Source organism: Marmota monax, unplaced genomic scaffold, assembly GCF_021218885.2.
Source record: "Marmota monax isolate L192 unplaced genomic scaffold, Marmota_monax_Labrador192_F-V1.1 WCK01_AAM20220418_F8-fsc00057, whole genome shotgun sequence".
Lineage (NCBI taxonomy): Eukaryota > Metazoa > Chordata > Mammalia > Rodentia > Sciuridae > Marmota > Marmota monax.
This window is the reverse complement of record NW_026693933.1, coordinates 1,265,155-1,290,545: the sequence shown is the minus strand read 5'-3', so window position 1 is coordinate 1,290,545 and position 25,391 is coordinate 1,265,155. Positions and strand designations below refer to the sequence as shown.

Genomic DNA, 25,391 nt, shown 5'->3' with positions numbered 1-25,391 from the left:
ATGACAGAATGAGAGTCAAACATTATCTTAGTATTATTATGAAAATTGTTGTGATGTTCCAAATTCCCTGGAGGTAATTCAGGGACCTGGGAGAGCAGCCAATGATCTGAAGAACAAGAACCTTAATATCACAAAGTAGAATATTGAAGTGCTGAATAAGAGACAGGAAAAGTTTAATAGCTACTACACTGATAATTAAAAACTTAAAAATATATAATTAAGAAACAGGTGGTTGAGCCTTGAACAAAGCTAGGATATCTGATCAACTGTTGGCATTATTACACCTTATGTGGTGACTCTACCCTCTCTGTTAAGAATGTTACCTAATTTTCTAAGAGCTGTCAGCTGTTGGTACAAACTTTTAAAAATCAAGTGAACACTTTTCATATGGTAACCCATGAGATATATGCCAACTTACCATGTTTACCATATTTTTTCCTCTAATATATTTTTAGTTCTTTAAATAATTCCTATTACATCATGAATTAAAAAAAAACCATCACACCTGCTGTTTTTTCTCAGACTGAATTTCAATAGTTGGTCCATAAATTATAGTGTGAGAGTTGAATAATGTTCCAGAATAAACATTTTAAAATGAGATGATTCCTTATTGACCTAGAAATTAAAACTTCCCAGTTCTCTCTTCCTGCTATAATTGATTGCATGTAATTGGAATTGAATAAAATAACAAACCTGACCTTGCAGTTTGCATTAACTAATACTGTCCTTGGATTTTGAGAAAGAAGAAGGTGTTCTCAACTTGGTAATTTCCTTTTGTAAACCTGGATATAACAAATATTAAAATCTCGTTCTTTTACATCCTATACATGTTTATGTTGTCTGTATAGGATGTAAAAGAAAGAGATTTTAATAACTTATTTATACTTAAATTTACTTTTCTTCTAACAGCATATATTAAGTGCTAAATAGAAGATGTCTGATTTACTAGAAGTAGAAACCAAATCAAGGGGAAAAAATAAGGAAGGGTTTGTCCTTAGGCTGCACTTCATGTGGGACAGTCTCATTGTTCAAAGACCGACTTGAAAGGAAAAAGGCTGTGTCACCCTTAAGCCCTCATGCAGCAATGATACATTACCTTCCATTTCTTTTCAAAGTTTGGCCTCCACATTGTAGAATTAAGTGCATAGTGTCCTTTTCAAGACCATTTCTACCCTAATTTCTTTTCAGAAATATCTTTGATAGTTTATCCTAAAGAACAAGGAACACTAGACAGCAATGAAATCTTCAAGGGCCAAGGTTTTCTTGACTCAGAAGCTGAAAACATAAATGTCTTTCTGTTCCCAGAACCTTCCTTTGTAATAATGTATTATCTAGATAAGGTGTATTTGTGTTTGAAAAATCACAGTGACTTTTGAACAGAAAGGTACCATCATGGTTTTTTTGTTTTTCCTGTTAGATTTCACCATATTCAATTACCACAATACCACCAGTAATAGGATAGCTATTCATTACTGTGCATGTCAGCTGAAAAATAAGAGTTCCTCAATAAAATGCAAAATTAAAAAGAAAAGAAAATTTCTCTCATCAAAGATTAATAGTCAAATATAGGAGATATATTGCAAGTAAGACATTTAGTTTTCATAGAATAATTTTTTTAAATATAAAAATATAATATAAATAGGTATAAGGTTTGTGCACAAGTATATGCATATGAGTAGCAGTGTTTTGTTTGACTTGAAATACCTAATGATTCATCTGGAATTTCATAATATGGGTGAGTTGTTTTTTGAAATACTTGGTTACAAAATAAAGTACTTTTATTATCTACATGAAGGTAAAATCACTTCTACTCTTCCCATTTTGGAATTTGGATTTTTTGAAAATATTCATAATATAAAATATCTTCAGAAGTCTCATGCCTCTTCTGCCCCTTATAAATGCCAGGTCCCTAATCTTCCACTTTTATGCCAATTCAATGAGGAACTACTCTTCTTACTTTCATCCTTAGAGTAAATCACTTTATAAACATTTTTCATTGAGTTAGAATTCTGCATTTTCTACAAGTACTCCAACCTCCCAAATATAAATTGATATTCTGAGTTCATATTTTTATCACTTCAACTTTAATAGTGTATTACCTGAGATGACTTTCACAAATATAGAGATTGCTGACACTATGAATTCCTAATACCTGGTGCTTATCTGACCTTAAAACTTCTTAAGCTTTAAAATAAATATTTTATAAAATTGCCTATTATTGATACTGTCCCCTAGAAACATTTATAGAACTTTCCAAACTTCCTTAAGCTCATTTAAATGTATCCCCACAATCTTAACACAATGACATTTGTTCACATCACTTAAATATAGCTAAAGTCAAATATAAAATTCTTCAATTACTCCCTATGAAACTGAAAACTGTTTCTTTAGTTCATAAAGTATATCCACATGTAGCTCATCCTCTGGGTGTTCCATAAGATATTTTAAAACTATGTCTGAAAGTAAACTAATTATATTCTACTCAAAACTTCTTCTTGTACCTTCTCTCTTGGTGAGTGGCACCCCAAATCTATCAATTTCCTAGCACTAAATATTGGATGTTCCCAACTGTTCAGGGTTTCATTCCTCATCAAGGAATACTCTGTATTAGTCATGATGACCACTTCTTCCCAATCATAATTTGATCCATCATTATTTATATCATAGACTCTCAATTAGTGTGGCTCCCAACTTGAATTTGCATCTCCAAATGTTCTAACAGAAACCTGATTATATTACTTTTGGGTTTACAAATTTCAGGTCTTACCCTCAATTATTGTAGGGCTTTTATATTAAACATGTGGTTTTCAATCAAACATAAATCCCTGATTCTAAAAACTAATTGAGTATGTGAAGGAACTGGGTGCAGGAGACAGGAATACATGGAATCTTGGTCACCCTCACCTTTTGAAATACCCGTTATGAAGCTTCCTTAGTGAGGCTCCAAGTCCCAGGCATGTTGCCAGTGTTAACTGTGTTACTTAGGAAGACGACAATATTTAGATCCATAGCCTGAAGCAGGCTATGCAGGTTACTGAGTTTTCCCACATTCCTATACGTTTCATGCCTACTGTTTGCTATGACTTGAAGTTTCTATGCTTTCTTAGGACTCCATGCTTTCTTGCTTTAAGTTTCCTCTTACCTTATCCCTAAAGAAAAACCCAACCCTTCCTTAAAGCCTCTACTAAAGCTTCAGTCTAATTACATAGCACACACTGGGTTCCATGCTAGAAACTCAATGATCAATGACATGGGCATAACCAAAGTGTGCCGGTAGGAAGCAACCCTGGCACTGATGTAAAGGAAGCAGCATATGCATCTTATAGCATCTTTGTATGGTATCCATGGAACTAATACCAACTCTACACAGACACTCTGGAAATTAATTGCCTTCAGTTAAATTATCTTTCTTAAAGGACAGCAATTAACCAATTATTGGTTACTGTTAGTTTCTCAAAAACTATAGAAACTAAAAGAGAATATGATTTGTTGACTCATACCTATAATACTTATTTCTGTAAGGTTTCACAATATCCAAAATGTTGAATCTATAATCTGGTATTAGCCACAGCTCATTGTAAGTTTTTTTTTTTTTAATTGTTGGGTCTTATTAGTATTTGATAGGACAAAAAAAATAAGATTTGCCCCAGCACCCTTTAAATCAGATCAGGTAGTTAATTAATCAGTTGTGCATTTAGTTACTTATTTTATTCATTCTTTAATTCATACATCTAAACAGACACTTATTTAAACACATTATATGACAAGAAATTCTATAGGAAAGTTGAAAATTGTTTAAAATCAATCAGGAATAGACAGAAAATTATGTAATCATTATATTACAATAAAATAAATGCTGTGATTCATTGTGAACTGACTATGAAGAGAGCACAGTGAAGGAGATACTCAAGTGAGACTGCAGTAACAGGGATATGAGCTATGGTAGGGCCCATCTGGATTTTTTTACATGAAGTGGTCAGGGAAGAGTATATACTAATGTGAAAGGGTGGAAAGGGAGTTCAAAAAAAAAAAAAAAAACAAAGCAACAAGTACATTGCTACTCATATTTTTAAAAGCATGTCTAATGAAAGGGTAGTTTGTGAATTTTAAGACATCTAATATTTATTTGGTGAAAACTGTTCGGTTACAATGTGCCACTTACTGTTCGCATCGCTGAGGATTCATCAGAGAGAAAAATAGAATTCTTTTTCCATATTTATTTATAATCTTCACAGTCAGCTTTCTATCACTATAACAAAATAGTAATTCATTTACAAAGAAAAATGGTTTACTTTGGATTACAGTGTTGGAAGTTCTAGTACATAATTGATTCTCTTTGTTGCTTTGGACCTGTGGCAAGACAGTGCATCATTGTGGGAGCACATGACAGAACAAAACTACTCCCCTCATAGCAAGGAATCAAAAGAAAGAAAAGGGAAGGAGGGAGTCGCATAATCCCCTTCAAAGGTGGGTCCCCAATAACCTAGGGACCTCCTGATAGGCCCCCACCTCTTAAATGTTCTACTCAATAGCCCATTCTGGCAACCAAGCCCCTAGGACATGGACCTTTGAGGGTTATTCAGTATATAAATTATATCCTAATTCTAGTGGGGAGAGAAAGACAAGCAAATAAGTAAATATATGTAGTATGAGATGGAGGAAAGTAGAACTGATTAGGAGCACTGAGAGGTCCAGATGGGCTAGTGAAGATGAAGTGATCAGAGAATAGCAAGAGGAGAGGTGAGAATGGCAGTCAAGCCATGTGGGGAAGGGTTTTGACTGTAATGCTAAGTTATTAATTGTATCCAGCAGAGATCAAAGTCATTACAAGATTATAAGCCAGAAAATAATCGTACTGCTAGTGATATGGAAGAGGGAAATGGCTGAAAGTGAAAAAGGGAGCAGAAGATGATAATTAAAAATAGAGAAATATAACAACTACCTCTAAAATAAGTTAAGGTACTCTTTCCATAGTTCCCAGCCCTTCCATTGCCAATCTGATGGGGTAATGGTTGATGATTTGTGATGTTGGGCTGTGCATATAAATTGGCTGTGATATCAATAGTAGAATTTAGTTCATTTCATGTTTTCTATGATACCAAGGAGTTATGCCACAGTACTTATTTTACAAAGAAAAAAACCCTACAATTCTTTTTTGTCCATAGGAAGTTAAGCAATTAAAAATTGTGCAATGAAAATCAGGTACTTGAAACTATGGGAAAAGTTTTTTTCTGCAAATGACCTTATTGAATGTTCTTACCAAGAGGCTTAATGAATTGTAATGAGAATAAATTATTATGCTTATATAGATTGTCTTGGGGATATGTGCATATATATATATATATATATATATATATATATATATATATATTATCAAGGTACCTCTTAAGGCAGAAGTCATTTATTGAGGAGCAGAGACAGATTTATTTTTTCCCTCTCTAGCCTCACAGAATCATCCTTAAATTATAAAGCCTCAATTCAGACTGCCTTTAGAATTGTACCTTTGCAATACATGTTTGCCCCTGTTTCCTTAAGTATAAAGTGGTAATACATGTATTATTATTTTTATGTATTATAAACTTATTCAATGCTTCTAGAACAGTACCCCCTAACTCCTGCTCTTCTTCAAGTCAGCTACATATAATTGCTTTTTTCAGACTTTTATGCCAATCTCCAGATAGATGAATCCAAGAGTGTGCTTACATTCTCAGGGAGATATGTCTGGCCCCAGTCTCACATCAGGGATGACATCCCACAGACTGTACTCACATTTTGAGGAATGACTATTTTACATTACTTATTGATTTGTTATCTGGTATATTTAATTTTTCCACCAGTTATGTAAGCATAAAGAATAGAAAACAATTATAATACCATCCTTAGACAAGTATATTTGGAAGATTAAGAGATTAAGTGTGAGGATCATAAAATATATGGCAGTACTCTGTCAAATGTTTCTATTCTTGATTATGCTGCGCCACCTGACTTTTTTGTGGATATTGGAAATATAACTATACCCCAGTACTATGTGATAAATTGCTTTGTAAGACTGAAATACTTCTGAAGATTGAAGCAGTATAAAAAAATGGAAAAGCAAAGTTGCTATTATTTTCTGAAGTTTATAAATGTAATTCATTGCATGAATTTTGCCTATTTCATTGTAAAAGATGACAGGAAACAAGATAATGCCACCTATTAATTATCTGAAATGAATAAAACAAACTGCATCAGAGGTACCAATTTAACATGTATTAAAAACTTGTTTGCTATAACTGAACCTTAAGGTCAGAATTAAAGATATCTATTAGAACAAAACTTTTTAGCTTATTGTTTCAAGTAAAATGTCTAGATTGGAGTAGAATGAAAACCATGTGCTTGAAGGAAATGATAATAGTATGTGATATTCAATTTTATTAATGCTACTTTATAATGAAAATATTGAGAAGAATGTTCTCTATGTATGTCTGTATGTGTGCATCAAATCATTTTAAAAACACAGAAAGGTGCTAAGTACAGAATAATTATTCCTGGTAAAACTCACTGTAATTACAATGTTTTTATTGTGTACTTCATCATGAGTATATATACATATGTAGATGTTTGGGGCATGTGGACATTTATCATGTGTTCTGGGTTTGCTCTTGCTTCACTTTTGTGATGAAATATTTAAAATAGTATGACCTGGGGCAGGTGAGAGAACCAGAAATTGAGTATCAATGAATCACATGATCTTCAGAGCTACCTATGAGGCAAAAGAAAACACCTTTTGTTTTGCTTAACTTCCTGTTCTCTTTCAATTCTGAAGTGAGAATTTCACCAATTTTGGAAGAGGTAAATAGTCTTTTTTTAATTTTGACCCTCTTTGGCTAGGGATGCTGCTAAGTAGTGGAGTGCTTGCCTAGGACAGGTGAGGTGCTGAGTTTGAACCCTAGAATAGAAGAAAAAAAAAAGAATGATGGAAGGGTAAAGAAAGAGAAGAAAAGAAAAAATGAAAGAAATAAAAAAAAATTTAAAAAAGATTTGAGTCTCTTCATCACAGGCTATTGCTGCTAAGAAGTAATAAATGATGCTGCTTATCATCTCACTGAGGAGCTGTAGTCAAGAAAGTAGGCTTGCAATCTCTTATGTGTTGTTTCCTGTGCTTTTTCATGATAATTTACACAAAGTGCTTAAAAAAGTAATAAACTGTACCAGGGAAAAACAAGTAGTGGAGACACCTCAGCTAGACTTAGGGAAATGGGAAAGGTAAAGGGTTAATTAGGGTATAAATCCCAAGGCCTGCTTTCAGTAAATGAAATGAAAACATGAAGAAAAGTTGTCATTACCTAAGAGAAAGTGGGTTGATCTTGAGGAGAGTATTGGGAGCAGGAACAAACTTCTGGGCTTTTTCATTAATCACCCTAAAATTTAATAAAGTCAGTGAAGGGAAAAACTGTGGTACATCCAGACAATGGAACGTTAGTGCTAAAAAGAAATGAACCATTGTCTCATAAAACGTCATAGAGGACACTTATTTGCATATTACTAAGTGATAAAAGCCAATCTGGAAAGGCTACCTGCTATATGATTCCAACTATATAATATTCTGAAATAGGCCAAACTAAGGAGAAAATAAGAAGATCAGAGCTTTGTTAGACGTTGAAGTTGGGAGATGAATGGGCAGAACACAGATTTATAGTGCAGTGAAATCTCTCTGTTTGAGGCTATGGTAGCAACACATTTGTTTAAACTCATAGAAGGTAAAACACAAATAGTGAACCCTAATGTAGACTGTGGAATTAAGTGTCAGTATAGATTCTTCAGTTGTTAGAAAGGATTCTGAAGGGATGTCAATAGTGAAGGAGAGGCTGCATGTGTGGGAACTGAAAGAGAAATATCTGTATCTTCCCCAAGTTTACTATAAGGCTAAAGCTTCACTAAATAAAAAGTCTTAGAATATTAATAAGGTCCAGTTCTATAAATTTTTGTTACCAAGTATTTATGAAAAAGGTCATTGACAGTTCATGCTTTGATGCACGCTATCATAAGTCATAACAAAAAAGTATATAGTTTCCTTCTCGAATTTGACTACAATTAGGTTATTGGGAGAGTTACTTAGTTCTTCAAATTATTCTTTAGATAGATGACTATTTGTTTTATATTTTTAATGTAAAACTATGACACAATTCAATGTATGCTAGGACTTTTAAGAAAATGTCATGAATATAAAAAGGTAAATATTTTTCTCCAACAAAAACAATTTTAGTACAGGAATATGCTACTTCAAAACTGAGGATAAATGTATTTGTGTAGGCTCCTACTCAATATATGGGGGAAAAACAGAGAATCATGTGGTCATCACATTTTCTAATTACTTATATTCAATGCTGTATTATGAAAACAGTTAACCAAATATCATGCACCTTATTTTTTATGAGTACAAATTATCATTCTAAATGAGTGAAAATTTAATAACTTCTAAACAAGTGAAAACATAAAATGTTTAGATTTCTTTCAAATAAATGAGACAATTTGTTATTTTCTTTCTTCCTTTTTTTGTTGTGAGTTTTTGTATTAAAGAATTAAATTGAGCTGATTAAATCACTTCAGTACCACAGGGAGAAAGAGGATTAGCTCATCTGGCAGGATGAGTTAGGTCATAGTTTATCCAACCATAATTCAAGTTCTGTGTTCTTCAAGTCTGCAAGTTAAGGTTGTGTCAAGGGTCAGTGCCAAAATGTCTTTTATCACAAGTTGGAACTTATTTCTGCAGATGGCTAAGCTTTAATTGCATAGTCCCAATTATTTGGGGTATTTTTTTAAAGCTCAGGATTATCTTTAATTTTCTGCCTTCTTTGGTTTATAAAAATAGTTAATACTTTTATTAGAGATATATAGTAATATCTGTGTTATGAAGAAAAATCCGTTTACAATTTATGTCCCTTTATTCATAAGTATGAATGGGAGTAGTGTTAAAGTTGAATGTACAGATACCTGGGATAAGTAAAACTTTGGTAAAGAAAATGAAGGAAGTATATAAAGTATTGTTTTTGAAACTGGATGTGATTTGTCAGTGGCTAGTAAACTCAGGTTAAAGGGTCTCTGACAGAATTTGGAAGATGAAATAAGGTAAAATGGAATAATGGTAGGTCAGCACAGAGGAGAAAATACTTGGGCATTTATTAAAACTCACTAGTGTGACATGTGCTGGGGTAAGATATAAATTCTTTTTTTAAAAAAAAAATTCTCTTTTTATTGACCTTGAAGAAAAATTACTTTATAGACCACTTTTGTAGAATAAAAAGAATGGACTTTCTTGCTGTCTATGCAACTTTGGTAAATTAATATGCATATGTCTGTAAAAGGGGGAAAATTCAATCTCTCTTATAGGATTAATATGAGAATTGAGTGGTATGTATTAAAGCCCCTACCATACATCATGCTATATATTATACATTCAATTAATCATATATTTTATTAGTAATATTGATAATGGAAAAACTAACAAGACATTTCATAAAACATTAAATTATATGCCTGACAATCTTAAAGATAGCAGAGTGAGAGGATAGGTATTCAATTGATATAATATACCTAAAGAAATGAGTGTCTAAGAGATGAACAGGAAGGCATATCTGTGGTACCAAAAAGACAGGCTTACAAAACTATATTTGATTAGGATTATTCCCTCCCTTCCATTCTCTACTGGTCAATTAGGAATCCTGCACCCATTCAGCCCTTTAGGTATTCCAACCAAATATCCCTGTTGTTGCCAAATTGACCTCAAAATATAATGATATTTACCCTCAGGCATTCTAAGGCACACATGGTCTGGTTTCAGAGACTTCTCTGTAAGAAAGGACTAAGTTTATTGTAAGCAAATTGTAGTTAGATTAGATAGAAAATCAGCAATTACCATCAGTTGTGAATAGATGTTCATGTTGTCTCTACCCTTGTCTTGAAACAAGGCAATAAATAAGGTTTTTGAAATGAAGTGAGAACCACGTTAAAATCATACTGTAGTCATGTGCTTTTACCTCTTAATTAAATGTCCATCATAATTATCTAGACTATTTATGTTCTCTTCACTCTTACTCATCCACAAATTCCTTGATGGCATAAAGGATGTCTTATTTATGGTTCTCAGAAATATTTGACATATATACTTGTTTTGTGAATGAATGATTACTTATTATCAATATATAGATCACAATTTGACATACTCATATTTCTTCAGTTTTTGTGAAAGGCTGATTTCCATTGTCTTCCTAGCCAATTTTTATCTGTCATTGCCTAAGACAGAGAAAGGTGTAGTAGAAATGGTATGCCAGCTCACCCTGGACAACAGAATCCTGATCCTAATACCTAGTTCAGGCAGCTCAGCCCTCATGTTCCTGGATCCCAAAGTGTTCTCTATTTTACATTCCAGTCAGTGGACATATGTGTCTCTTCTGTACTGGAGTTCCACAGAAGTGGGTCATTCTCTGTCAAATAAATATGTAGGTGTTTATATAGTTTGTGTGTTATCTATTTTCTTTATTCGTTTTTTTTTTTTTTATTTGAGAGCACTTTGAATGTTTTTAAATGTATTTTTCCAGGTCTGAGAATGAATAAAGGTGCCATCACTCCTCCCCGTACTTCTCCTGCAAATACGTGTTCCCCAGAAGTAATCCACCTGAAGGACATTGTCTGTTACCTGTCTCTCCTTGAAAGAGGAAGACCTGAGGATAAACTTGAGTGTATGTGTTTCTTCATTTAATTTGCTTTTTGTGGTTGGAGGCAAGGGAACCAACTGGATATTGATGAACTTAAAATTGCACCAACTATGCTTGTCTAAATTTTTTGTAAATTAAGTAACCTTGCTTAACAATATAAATTCCTCCTCCTGAGAATCAATTAATAATATTAAGACTTATCAATTTCAATTTGTTAAGTTCCATTTATAGCCAGTGATTTCTTAAGCATATTTTTCTTTTACATGACTTTTAAAGAAAGTCCTCATTCTTTTGAGTTAACATGATGCTGTTACAAAGCATCCTTTGGTGAAAAAGTATTGATTCTGGTGTGAAGTGGTATGGTATGAAGAGGTGTTCCTATTAGTGAGCCAAAAATTATCCCTTTATACATCCCGCCTGTATCCTTCTCCCATGGATAAATCTCTATTGCAATTTTCAGTGTTAATAATCCCCACTCCCTTTTTTGCCAATACCAACATAACACTTAAATGCCAAATCTGAAAGTCTTATTCATAGGACTTGACTCTGGATATTACAAATTATTAAACAAGACCTTAGTTCCTTCACTGTGACAGGTAGAGAGTTCCTATCTGCTGCAAGTATCAATTATTCTCTTTCATAAAATATAGTGACTGAGCTCTCTCTGGTGGCAATCTATACTCATTGCAATGCAAGAAAATATTTTTCGATTACTCTAAACCTGATCATTTGATATTCTATTATCTCTCAAAGCTTTTAATGAATATAATGTTGAAATTTTATTAAATAATCTAATTAATTTGATTATATTGGATATCATTAAGATGAATTTAAAAATTTACTACTAAAATGATGGTGAAGCTAATTAATCCAAACTTTAATATTTCTAAAGTAAATGTAAAACATTGTGATATTTCTAAGTTATCATTAGGAAGTGTTTTTAGTTCAATTTTATTAATTTTTGATAATGTTTCTCCTCCAAATAAAGAGTTTACCAAAATAAGATGATATTCAAGAGACACACCTGCTTAGGTTATAAATAAACCATGTGCACATCATCTTTAAATATATATTTATTATTCATAAATGTTACATATTTACATTTCAAGATTTATTTCATATTCCTAAGAGCCTACAGAAATTTCTCACTCCAACATAAATATTAATGTTCAGTGAATTCTTTTGAAGTAATGGCCAGAGAGAAAGTTTGCTCAGGTGTTATCAGAACCATATTTGGGATGATTAAAAAGATATAAAGACAAATATTTTTTCCAGATCTAAGAATGAATAAAGACCCCATCAATCCTCCCCAGTGGTCTTTGTTGCAGTTTAATTATTTCTGGGTCAAATGGAAGTGTGTTGCTTTTAAGGTGCAATTTCTAAGAAGCATGCTTTTTAGTTTTCAGTTAGAGTTCTTGAACATACCTGAACTTTGTCCACACTACAGGCAGAATATGAACTCATGAGCCATCCAAAAACATTTGCTGAATCAAGTCAAGCCAATATGACATTCACTTTTCTTCATAGTTATCAGCACCCTTTGCTCTGTTGTTTCTTTGAGGTCCCAGTTCTTTTTATAAGCTTACACCAGATTGACCTATGGTTTCCCTTTTTTCCCCCCAAACAGTGTTTTCATATTCTTCTGTTACTATTGGGGTTTTTATCAAACTCCTCAAAGTAAATGATACCCTAGTCATCTTCTCTGTTTTCCTACTTTTTGATCCTCTGTTTATCCATCACAACCATCAGGTTTGTGTTTTTGCCAATGCCTTACCCTTCCCACATCAACTAAATCAGAATTAATCCCCCTTACCCAATTTCTTAGCAATTTGTCATACATTTTCTCCTACAAATGCACACTTACAAACTCCTAATATTCATTCATATATTCTTTTACAGATTTAAAAAAGATCTCAGTAAGACTTTAAAAAGCATTTAATAGTGTTTAGTTTAGAAGGGTTATGACCTATTAAACAGAAGAATTAAAAGAAAAGCAATTACAATTAACACAGACATAGGTGTGATCAAGCACCTAAAGTACTTAACTTTTGTATGTGAATACTGAATTTGGTTCTTACTTTCAGGTAGCTAAGTAGAAAGGAATACATATATGTTGATTTAGAGGTTCTCCATCTTTATCACCCATAAAAATCACCTATAGGTCTGTGCCCACAGCTTGCAGGGGCCCCACTCTTGTATATCTGATTCAGCAGACCTGCCATGTGAGCTTGGAATTTGGTTTTGTGACACATTTGCTAATGCTCCTGGCCCAGGGACCTCATTTAAAGAAACACCAGTTCATGCAACTTTTTTCTCTTGAGTAAACATTCATACACATTGTTTTAGTTACCTATTTCTCTGCTGTGACTAAAGGACCAGAGAAGAACAACTGTAGAGAAGGAAAAGTTAATTTGAGGGCTCACATTTTTAGAGGTCTTAGTCCATAGAAGGCCAACTCCTTCCTCAGGGCTCAAGGTGAGGTAGAGCATCATGGTAGAAGAATGTGGAGAGGGAAGCAAAGAGGAAGTCTCTGCTTGCCATATACAAATATATACCTCAAAGCCACGCCCCCAATTCCCACCACCAGCCACACTCTATCACTTCAATTACTACTCTATCAGGGAATTAATTCACTAATTGAATTAAGACTCTCACAACCCAGTCTTATCCTCTGAACCTTCTTACATCATCTCCACATGAGCTTTTTGGGGGACATCTCACATCTAAACCATAACACACATACACAGTTCATGTGACATAATTGTTGTGCTTCCTGGAATAGTGGCAGTGCTTATAAAATTCTTTTCACCTGGGTTATTAGATAAAATGCATGCATCACTGTCAGAGTTTAGAAAAGGAAGACATTTCCCCACAATAATGTTTTATACATCTATTCGCTTTTTTCTGCCACTTTCTATCTCCCTTTCTGTCTTTTACTGTGAGATATTTACATAATGTTTCATATAAAGCTTATCCTATAGAAAAGAAACTAATGAACAAACGTTCTTGAGCTTTCTACCTATTACAAGCCATTTCTTAACCCCATCCTAATTTCTCTCTGAGGATCTTGATTGTCCTGAAATTATCAAGTAGAAGGTGTTTATTAACTTGTCCCCATGTGCTCTTAGAAAGAATGTGTGCTTGTCTCTGTGTCTGTCTATCTCTTTGCTCTGTCTCTCTGGTGTTGGTGCTACAAGGGCATTCCACTTTTTAATCTTCCCTTGTTGGTATCAATTTCCAACAATTCCAATGAATGGAAGAGGACATGACACCAGGGATGCCTTGCCTTCCTAACCTTTAATACCACCCACCAGGTGGTGGATTGCACCACCTACCTTTGTTGAAATCCCCCAAAGCTCATAACATTTAAGAACTGCTATTACTCTAAAATAGTAAACTCCAGAATTTCTCTTGACCACAGACTTTGTGCACTTCCTAGTCTCATTTAAATATAGTAGAGCACAGTAGTACTTAAGAACCTGGACTCTAAACACTGATTAAACATGAATCCCAGGTAGACGCTAACTTGGTCCAGTTTAAAAACCTCTCCAGGACTTAGTCTCCCAAATTGTAAAATTGGGATCATAAAATAGTGACTGTGTCATGGTGTAGATATGAGGATTAGATGAGTTAGTAATTGCATACATAAATTTCTTCACCTTTATCAGTTCACATAGGTATCTGTTAAGAAAATAAATAACGGTCTGTTAACAGTTTTTGACCTTGACCACTTCACTTCTTCATGAATTTGCCTGCTACCTTTTGGCCTCTGTCCCTTCAAATTTAAATGGATCTCATAAATCATGATGTCAGGTATTCTCTCACACTTAGTTTTGGACATCCAATGCATTTATTAGCATCCTGGGGTGGTAGAAATTTAGTGGAAAAAAGATATAATTCTATAGATTATATTTCTACACAAGTCCTCAGCAACCCTTCGGTGCCCAGCTGAAAGTAAAGCGGACACTTTGTTTTTTCAAACACCTGCATGTTACCTATTTAATAATCATCTTGAATTCTTGTATTTTGTCTTGTGAATTTTTGTACTTTGTCTCCTATAACCTAAAGTGTGTCCACTGCTATCTATATACTTGACTCTTTCTATTCTGACATAGAGGAAAATATGAAATTGATGATTTCCAATTGAAAAATAAATATAATTTAAACCCATAACATAAAATCTGGCTGTACAGTTTGACCCACATTTTCTTGCCAGTCTCACATTTGGCTTGAACCTGCACACACACACCCCAACAATGTTCCTTGGTCAACCTCTCAGTTATCAGACAAACTCTAAACTTTTCTACCTTCATGCTATCCTTTGGACTATGCATTTCCTGGGGAAATTCTTTCTCAGTGTATTTCTGATCCAGTCTACACCAGAGATCTACCTTGCCTGATATATCCTCTTGCAATCTCTTTAAAGATGTGTGTTTCTCCTTCATGCCTTACATTTGTTGAAAATGTGTCATGAAAGAGAAATCAATAGGAAAATACTTGGAAAGTAGATAATCATAATCGGCATGCAGATAATGAAGAGGAATCTGTAAGGTAAAGGTACTACTTACTATGTGTGTAGTACCTTAAAACCACTGAATTTTTATACTGAAGAGAACCACCAAAAGATCATCTGGTCAGCCTTCCTATACTTTATCAGTGAAAAAAACTAAAGCCCCAAGACACTGATTATTAATTTGACCACGAGTTTGTCTAGTTATAATTGAAACACGATTCTTAACCTACCATATAGTGCCCTGTTTATTTTATTTCTGTTTTTATTGTGAAAAATATTACTCCATTGCACTGGTTGGCAAAAACTAAACAGCTGATTTTCTTTACCTCTGCCCTTAAAGTTTATTAAATAGTATTGAAGTACATATACCTATAAAATCTTGAGAATTAAACCCTAGTTTAAAGGTCTTTAAAAATATACAATTTCTAATGTTTAATAATAAGTTCTATATTAATATTTTCATATCAATAATGTATCATGAAAAGTTTACAAACAACATAGTATGTATTCTAGTATAGTCAGTAAGAAAAATAGAAACCGGTAGAACTTTGGGGAAGAAAAAAATTATAAGAATAAAGAATTCCCTTTTCTTACATAATATGCCTCGGCTCTGATCTTTTAACTAAATACATGTGTAGGCAAGTAATTGGTTCTATATAAAGTGAAATTATGGGACCAAAAAATAGAAAAAAAAGTGAGTTAAACTAGGTCATAACTTTGCAACCAGTACTCACCTTTGGAAATCATCATGTTGATATAATAATTTTAATATTGGGCTTACTTTATTTTTACACATAAACCTCTGTATGCTTATGTTGGTTTTAGAAATAAGATCTGTTTTTTCAGTTATTCACTTACCTTGAAGCCTACCTTTACTTTTTATTTATGCATTTTTAAAATTAATGCTTTATAGATATATGTAAAGGTGAAATTCACTGTGGTGTATTTATATACATATATGATAATTTGGTCGATTTCATTGCACCATTCCTCCCTTTGCCTGTCCCTCATTCTTCCCTCAATTCCCTTCTTCTACTCCACTAATCTCTCTTCTGTTTTAAATATGGAGAAGAAATTGTCTTATTATAACAAAGATTAAAGCTTAATTTTACCCATATTATTTATAAATATAGTTTTAAAAGGGAAAGGTTTTATAGGCTTATAAGACCAAACAACGTTTATTTTCCATCGAGTTAATAATTACCTTTTTCCCCTAACTTGATAGTTTTCTCTATCCATACAGCTAATTAATTCTCAACTTTGCTCCCACCCCATAAATTTTGGCTTAGAAACTTGTGCTCTTCGTACTTTAATCTTTTCATTGATAATGTCCTACCCCGTTATTTTATTTGTTCTATCTTTCTAGAACCACTTTTATTTGACTATAGAAGCTTTAAGACAAAACTTTGAGTTTTTCTTTCTTTTTCTATTTTTCATCTTCTTTCCTTTTATCTATGTCTTTCATTCCATATCTGGGACCTATTTTACATCATATGATGACTTTTCTCACACTTGTTTTTTTAATCAGATTTTGACTTCACAGATAATCCATTTTGATTCCAGCAGGATCCTTATATGCTTCTAGTCTTATTTCATGGATATAATTTTCTTTTTGCTACCAGTGGGCACTGGGTCTCCACATGTCTAAACTATACAAGATGCTTTTACAGAACTTTATTACACTGAGGATGAACAAAACCACAGGGTTTCCTTCCCTCTAAAGAACAGTTAGACTTCTCTATGGCCTTGACTTCCTGCTGTTAACCTCTCCTCTGAGTGAATCTGTAATTTCTTAGTACTTATAAAGGTAATTTTTACTATTTGCTACCACACTAGAAAAAATCTTGAAAATCTCATTGTCCATATTGTGGTAGGCATTTTTTTCTACTGCATTTTATCCTCATTTATTGAGGAGATGAGAGGGAATAATCTGTATGGTTTGCAAATAAACATATTTAAGTGTGTGAGTTGGCCTAACATTTATTTCCCTTAATTCAATAGGTACATTCCCCCTTTATATTTTAACATCTTTTAGATTTTTTCCCCACTTACAAAAAAATACAATGTCATCATTAAGTTGGCAACATTTTAAATTTTAGTGATATGTAGAATAATTTTAAATCTTATAAATAATCATATCTTACAATTGGTGAAATATAAAAATTATTAAATAAAATGATAATAATCAATGGCAGTTATTTCATCAAGGTCATTGCATAATTATGCCTCCTAGTTATCAATGTCTGTTTTAATATTGTAGGTCTCAGACACCAAGATCCTACAGGAAATTATACAAACCCAACACAAACCCTCACTTCCACTCTTCTGTTTTTACAGCTGTATCATTCTTCTCTGTTTACCTCAAAAGGGCACCTGCAGCCTCTTCCACAGCCTCCTAGTGGTGTGTGAATTCTACAATGGAATCCTCAGGCTGGGAAGGCTTTGTCCTGCTCTCCTGAGCTCACTAACATGTAACCCATACTCTCCATATCCCTACTTCATTAGTTCAAAGATGAATTACCGCATGAAGCTCCACCACAGATCTAGACAGATGAACCATTGTAGCCATGAAAACAATGCATTTTGTGTGATGACATTCCCCAGAAAGAACTTGTTCTTTGCACTCCTCCATCCGATTCCACACTGTTTGGGGAATCAACCATTACAGTGGCTTATATCTGAATAGAACCTACAGTTTCTGGCATGCACTTGAGTGTACTGCTTCACTTAATTTTCATAGCAAATGGGTGTCTCTTGGCAGTGTGATTACCTCCCTTTATAGATAAGAAAACAGTGTTGGGCAAAGTTCCTGTAAGATTGGAGGGTCGGTTCCAATTTATAATTAATTTTTTAAATTTCAAATCATTTGTTTGTTCTTATCCACTTAGCCCTTTGATGTTCAGATTCTGAGTGTCTCAACTTTTCCTTTGTTATATTTGAGTTTTTACATTTAATGGCCAAATAAGGGTTTGAACAAACAATAGTGCTTTTTCAGTGTTTCCTAGATACAAACAAAATTTGGTAGATTTCATATCTGATATCTAGTGTTTTTATTAACAATTAATTTGTTTTCAATTTAACTTGGGAAACAATCTCACAAATAACTGCTTTGAGCAATGGAGAACTTTAACATTTGTTTTCAACAGAAAAGTTTTAAAGAATATGCCTTAAACTAACATTGATCTTGTTCACCTATAATCTTTTTTTAACACTTCTTTTATTCTAGTTATGTTTCGCCTGTATGACACAGATGGGAATGGCTTCCTGGACAGCTCGGTAATTTTTTTCCTTCAAATTTTCTGTGAAAATTTCAAAGTAATTTCTTTTGAAAAAGGCAATGAATAAATTAATAGCTATTACCACAGAAGGCACACTTAATATAATTTACATCCATTCACACAGCATTTTTATCATTTGATTTTTTCGAAGGAGTGATCTGAGGAGACAGGATTATGATTGTTGTATTGAATAGTTTTGCTATGAAAACATGACTTTTTTTTCTGTGCAGAATTTTGATAAAAAAGGAAGACTCCAACATTGAATAAAACATTAGATAAAGTTGAGACCACTGGTCTAGAAAGAAAGAAAAACTATCAGTAAGATTTGACATTAAGGAAAACATTGAGAATAGAAATAAAATCTAAAGGAATTATAAAGTCAATTTAATAATTTGATTATTTTCTTATTTTTCCACTTTTAAAAACATATTCTTAGTCATACATGCTGTTGAAATAAGAATGTATATATAGGTGTGTGTATATATGTGTATATATATGTGTATGTATGATTATACATATATATATATATATATATATATATATATATATATATATTACATATTTTCATAGCAAATGGTTGTTTCATGGCAGTGTGATTACCTCCCTTTATTGATTTGACAGACTTTCCTTTGTAAAGTCTCTCATCTAGTTACATATGCAGCTTGCACTCTAAGGCATAAAAATTAGTAAAAGAAAAAAATACCATCTCTGTATGATTAACTGGAAGGAACACTCAAATGTTTATTTTATTTGTAATGTACAGAGATCATGGTTAGCTCTCAGAAAAGTAGAAATTAGCCTCAGTTCCAATGTACACATCAGTATGTCCTATGAAAAATTAGCCTCCATTCCAGTGTGCACATCAGTATCTTCTATGAAAGCCTATTTCAGGTTTCATTCAATAATGTACTATGTATTTGCTGATAACATATTTGTCACATTATATTGTTTCCTTTTGTCTCAATGAAAAATATGAAAAATAAGAGTGTCAAGTTCTGGCAATTGTGAAGTACACAGGCACATTTACACCAAGTGTTTTCACACATTTGACAATGACTGAAATACATACTCTCTCTGATGGTGAGTTTCTCTGGTGGTGTGGTGGGCCTCCCTGTGGCAAACTCAAATAGACTTTCTCAAGAGGAGCAATGAAGCTGGAGACATGTTTATGTAACACTGAGGAGGAAAGTGGCATATTAGCATCGCCAGAGAAATTATAATTCCCATTGCAGGAAATGACCACCACCGCTTTGAACTGATGGTCTGATTGTGGGATTTATGTTTAAGTCTCAGACTATTGCTTTTAAATGCTACTTATCTTGAGTTTTCCATTTAGTAATTTGGGGGTGCATGATAAATTTTCTCATTTTCTGGTACCATTTCACAGCTAGGAATTATGAGTTTTTTTCTAGATATCTCAGTATGCTTATTGTAACTACAATACTACATATTGTGTTGTAATGAGAATCTGTTTTATTTAATATTTCTTTTAATTAAGTTTAAATGATGTTTCTTGGGCTGGGATTATGGGTCAGTGGTAGAGTGCTTGCCTAGCACACATGAGGTATTGGGTTTGATTCCCAGCACCACATGAAGAAAACTAAATAAAAAAAATAAAGGTATTGTGTCCATCTAAAAACTAAAAAAAAGAAAATAAAAGAATTTTTTTTAACTAGGCTTTTAACCATGGGTTGAAATTTGGTGGATTTGAAAATTTAGCCAGATTTTTTTTTTTTTTTTTTTTTTGGTCTTGGGCCATTTTGGGGTAACATGTATAGTAGATTACTTGTAATATTCATATATTGCAGTATTCCCAATATTGAACAATGAATTGAGGATAAATTGTTTTAAATTGATTTGTTGATGGTAGTTACTCTTTTTATCTTTTTCTTACTGATTAAATTTTGGGGTTTTCTCCACATAGTCCATTGCCCAGTAATTTTCTTCAGTATCAGTTTCAAATTGTACCTTCTGGAGTCATTTGTCCTGATATTTTAATAGCATAGCAGTTCACCTTTTGGAGGACAAAAAAAGAGAAAATTGATTTGGAAATTAATTTGGAAAATGATGAGTATGTCTCATAATGAGAGTTAAAGTTTATTGATCCTTTATAATATGCTAAACTAGATAATATATTTCATATAACAAGATGTTTAATCTTGGCAGCAACTTTATCAACTAGGAAAAATTAGAATATCCATGTTTAGTGATGATGAAACTAGAGATTAAATGACTTATGTCACGAGACTATGTAATGTAGTCCATGAAAAATAGTTCTTCTTAAAAATACATCCAAGGACTTCAACCTCTCCAAACCATTGAGTTGTTTATAAGCAAACATAGACTAGGTAATAATGTAGTAATTCAAATACACAATTTTTGCAAGTTTTAAAATTTAGCAGTTTCTAATATACATTTATGTTGTTGTGGGGCTTCCTATCATGCATTAATAACATAATATATATTTTTTAGAGAGAGAGAATATAGGTTTTACAACTTCCTCAGAGGGACCTGCTTTTTCTAATTTTTGCCGTATTTCCTTCTTCACGTAATGAACATTGACCACATATATTAGATCAGGGGTGAAGTAGTGTAATCTTTGACTAATATACTTTCAAGCCTAATGCTTTTATACTTCTTATATTTGAAATTATACCACTTTTTAAATCATGTTATATCTCCATTTAAAATCAAAATTATCTTACAAAGCCATGTTTAATCGTTTCTGAAAATAGGCAAAGAAAATTGAAACATTGAAGACATACATCTGAAAAATATTTGAATTTTATTTAGCCAAGCCATATGTATTCACCAGTAGGTCTTCAAAGAGTTGACATTTGAGCAGAATACTATGAAAATTCAAGCTAAAATTCTATCCTCTCACAAAATAAACTCTACATATACTTAGCCTCCAAACCTTTACCCTGAATATCCTCCTAGCAAAGCACATTATCCCAATAAATGACTGGAAGAGTCAATATATGTTCTCAGTGTATCAAAATAAAAATAAACCTCTCAGTTGCTCTCAAATGCTTCCTTCCACCCGTGCACATCTGCTTGGAAGCCAAAGGGTCAGGATGGTCAGTGACTTAGAAAATCACATCCTGTGAAAATATACATAAACTCCTGCTTTCATCAGGCCCTCCTTTTCTAGTAGAAGAAAGCCTTTCTTGGTATAATTGTGCCCTCTTCTGGTGGAAATTTCTAGACAAAGTACAAGATGAATTTCTATTTAGTTTCCTCTTCTCTATATCATTAATAAAATATTTAAATAGGAATATATGTATGTATCTTATTTAATTTTTTAGCTACTTGTTGAACAAAACAATTCCTTCAAGTCAAAGATTAATAAGATCTTCTATTCATATATTCTCTCCCCCACCCGACCCCCTTTTTCTCTTTTTTTCAGGAGCTAGAAAATATCATCAGTCAAATGATGCACGTTGCTGAGTACCTTGAATGGGATGTCACTGAACTTAATCCAGTAGGTATAAGAATGATTTAACTGTTGACTAAATCCTAGAAGGTTTCTTTCTTTGTTCCTTCTTTCCTTCCACCCTTCCATCCTTTCTTTCTTTCTGTCTTTCCTGAGACTAAATATATTACTATCATTTGATTTTTGTCTTTAAGTCACTCTAAGTTACTATTTCTAATGAGAAGTCAAAGAGGATTCTAAATAAGACAAAGTATATGTGGTATTCTAAAGCTCTCATCAGTTAACTTTTGTTCTTTCTCCAAGGAAAGCCCAAAGCTCTTTGGCTTCTTCATAATAAAGCTTGGAATTTTTAATCATTTTGTTTAAAGAAACAATACCTCATAACTTTAATAAAAACTTCTTACTTGAGTAGAAGTACTAAAACTTCCAACATTATTCAAATGGATATTAAAATAATCTGCATAGAAAACATAATTTTCTATGAATTTAGCTGTAAGAAATATTTTGGAAAATGATGATAGGAAATACTAATTTTAATTCATTTTGAAGTCAATTAAGATTACATGAATAAGGCAAATACAGATCAATTTTAATTGAAATACTTTGCATTTTATATGCATTTTAAAAGTCTGTAAACCAGTTTTTGCATTTATGCAGTTAGTAGCATGGTAAGTGCATGAATATGTGTTACAAGAGCTCAAAACATTTATCTTCCTTTCTAAACAACGCAGTAAATACATAAGGTGCAAAACATTGTACCATTCATAATTGGATTTGAATTTTTCCAGTTGTAATGCAACTGTTTGGGGGGAGGGTTGTTGTTGTTGTTGTTGTTTATTTGTTTGATGTAGAAATGCATCCAACCTTCTCCTAGTGACTGGCAGCTATCAGTAACAGATTGTATTTTGTGTATGGAATGATAAAGTAGATGATGAGGGTTGGGGTTATGGCTCAGTATTAGATTGCTTGCCTAGCACTGGGTTTGATCCTCAGCACCACATAAAAATAAATAAATAAAATAAAGGTATTGTGTCCATCTAAAACTAAAATAAAATAAAATAAAATAAAAAGTAGATGATGGCATGTATTTAACTTATTGCTCAATTGTCTTAGTACTATTTTTTATGAAATCAGGGGATTTCTTATAAGTTCTGTTGACCTTTTTGGTTATGGTAATCTAAAATAGCTTTCTTTCCTCTTCCCTACCTTTTGACCTGTAAAGATTGTTCATCTATCAATCAACTGAGGAAAGGAAGGGAGATTTTTTTTCCTAACAACTTTCTAAGTAGAAGTGGGTACCACCATTTTCTAGCAAAAATTGTTTTTGGTGACAGGAGGTGTAGGTTTGAAAAAAAGGAAGATCTAGATGCTGGGAAGAGGGAGACAGTAAGTGGAGTGGCTGGACAGCCTAACTATGACAAATACAGATGGGAAAATAGAAAAAAATACCTGTAGCATTATTTGTCATGTGTGGTCTGATAAGCTGGCCTCTATTCTGAATATTTCAGTGTGAAAAATAAAGATGAAGGCCTCCCTTTGAGCATGTCATTTGCTATTATGATGACTGCTTTATCTTGCCTACTGCTTCAACAGTGATCTTCATTTTGAACAAATGTACACAGTTTGGGAGTCTTATTAACTTGGCATATATGAATAAAAATAAGTGAATATTTGAGGTTGATCATAATTAGTAGGGAAGGCTCAGATGTTCTTTTTTTTAATATGTTGTGAGAGACAGAGAGAGAGAATTTTTTAATATTTATTTTTCAGTTTTTGGCGGACACAACATCCTTGTTTATATGTGGTGCTGAGGCTCGAACCCAGGCCAGATGTTCTTGAAAGGAATTTTAATTCAACTAATCCCAGCTCTAATGTTAGTATTAACGTTAGTATTAGTATTAGTATTAGTTTAGTTTATTCTCATATGTTCCTTTCCATTGGTTAATGAGCATGCCCCTCAAGAGGCAGGGCATTTTAACTGAATCTTTTGCCATTTTATCAAATTTAAAATAATTTATCTTTTATTTTTAGAATAATTAAATAATTATTCCAGCACATTTTTTTTAATTTTTTTTTTCAGTACTTACAGATCATTGTGTTGCTACGAAGGAAAACAATAGGATTTTAAAATACTTTCTGAGGAAACACACCAAGCACAGAATTGTTTAAGCAAACAATATTTTTACCAAACAATATTTTTACCAAAAAAAATTTCAGTGGTGGATACCAAACCAACAGCATTGTACATGCTCCACAATCTCTCTATTACTGGACTACAGCCCCAACTAAATATTTTATTTATTATACTTTTAAAGTTTCTGTTGTAATGTTCTTTGAATTTCTTGCTTGTTCTTAATTGTTTGAAATTCCCACATTATATAAAGGCAATAATGCACTAGGGTTCTTACCAGGTTTGCCACCTTGATATCTTGAGATGGGAATTACTTTGCCTTTCCAGCAGCCAAGGGTCATATGGTTGGACTCATATAATTTACTTTATTGTAATAAAACAATACTATGTGACATGATGTATGCAGGGGTCTTCTATTTATAATTTGAAGTAAGTACCAACATCATCACCATTCCACAAAGAGGTTAAATGTATTACAATACTGTGAAGAACATTTTGGGACATTATTGCAAGTTATCTTTAGAAAAGAGTCTAATTAAATATGATTAGGTCATTTAAATTTGGGGCTCTATTGAGTTCTGATAGGCAATTAAAAACAGCTTCATTCTTCTACTCTTTACTACTTAGCAAAGAATTCTTTGAGCTCTTTGCCATGAAGTTAATTTGTTCAGACATTTTCTGGCATATATATGAACCTAAAAAAATAATCATCTTGAGGAAGTAATTAAAGACCACTTTCACTATTAAATTAAAGTTAACTTATTTTAGCTGTGCTATTCATTGAAAAAATATTAGAAATTTAAACACTTATTTCTAGCAGTTGATCAATGTAGTTAGCTGTGTTCCAAAAATCATTAAGACACTATTTTCTCAGTAATAGGATTAATGTTGTACTGAGTTATCAAAACATATATGCCAACTCTCCCTTTCACTACTAGTCACAATTTGTTGTAGTCAGTTCAATGTAATGCCTTGCCATATTATGTGAAATGCATTTTATTGATTCTTTTTAAGTCTTCACTGATCTCCTCTTCTCCAGATCCTTCACGAAATGATGGAAGAAATTGACTATGATCATGATGGAACCGTGTCTCTGGAGGAGTGGATTCAAGGAGGAATGACAACAATCCCACTTCTTGTGCTCCTGGGCTTGGAAAATGTAAGCATTTCCATGGAGAAGGGTGGCCTCGAAATCACTCAGTGGGATTCTCTATTAACCTTTTGATTATAAATTGATCTGGCCGTTTTCTACCACGAAGCATGTAGTGAGTGCCTGCTATTTTTAATAAATACACCATGGTGCAATTTAACAGTAGCTCCTTATGTGGTAACACTTGAC

The 25,391-nt window shown here is 32.9% G+C and overlaps 1 protein-coding gene across 9 annotated transcripts in view; it reads left to right on the top strand.

The window, feature by feature from the left end:
- The window catches only part of Dgkb (diacylglycerol kinase beta), a 769,121-nt gene that overhangs the window by 238,285 nt on the left and 505,445 nt on the right, over positions 1-25,391 (top strand). For all 9 annotated transcript variants that reach the window (XM_058585317.1, XM_058585316.1, XM_058585318.1 and 6 more), the window contains 4 exons: positions 10,578-10,718; positions 18,434-18,483; positions 21,895-21,969; positions 25,092-25,211. In XM_058585317.1, the coding sequence (XP_058441300.1) occupies positions 10,578-10,718; positions 18,434-18,483; positions 21,895-21,969; positions 25,092-25,211 (386 nt within the window). The remainder of the gene's footprint in view (positions 1-10,577; positions 10,719-18,433; positions 18,484-21,894; positions 21,970-25,091; positions 25,212-25,391) is intronic.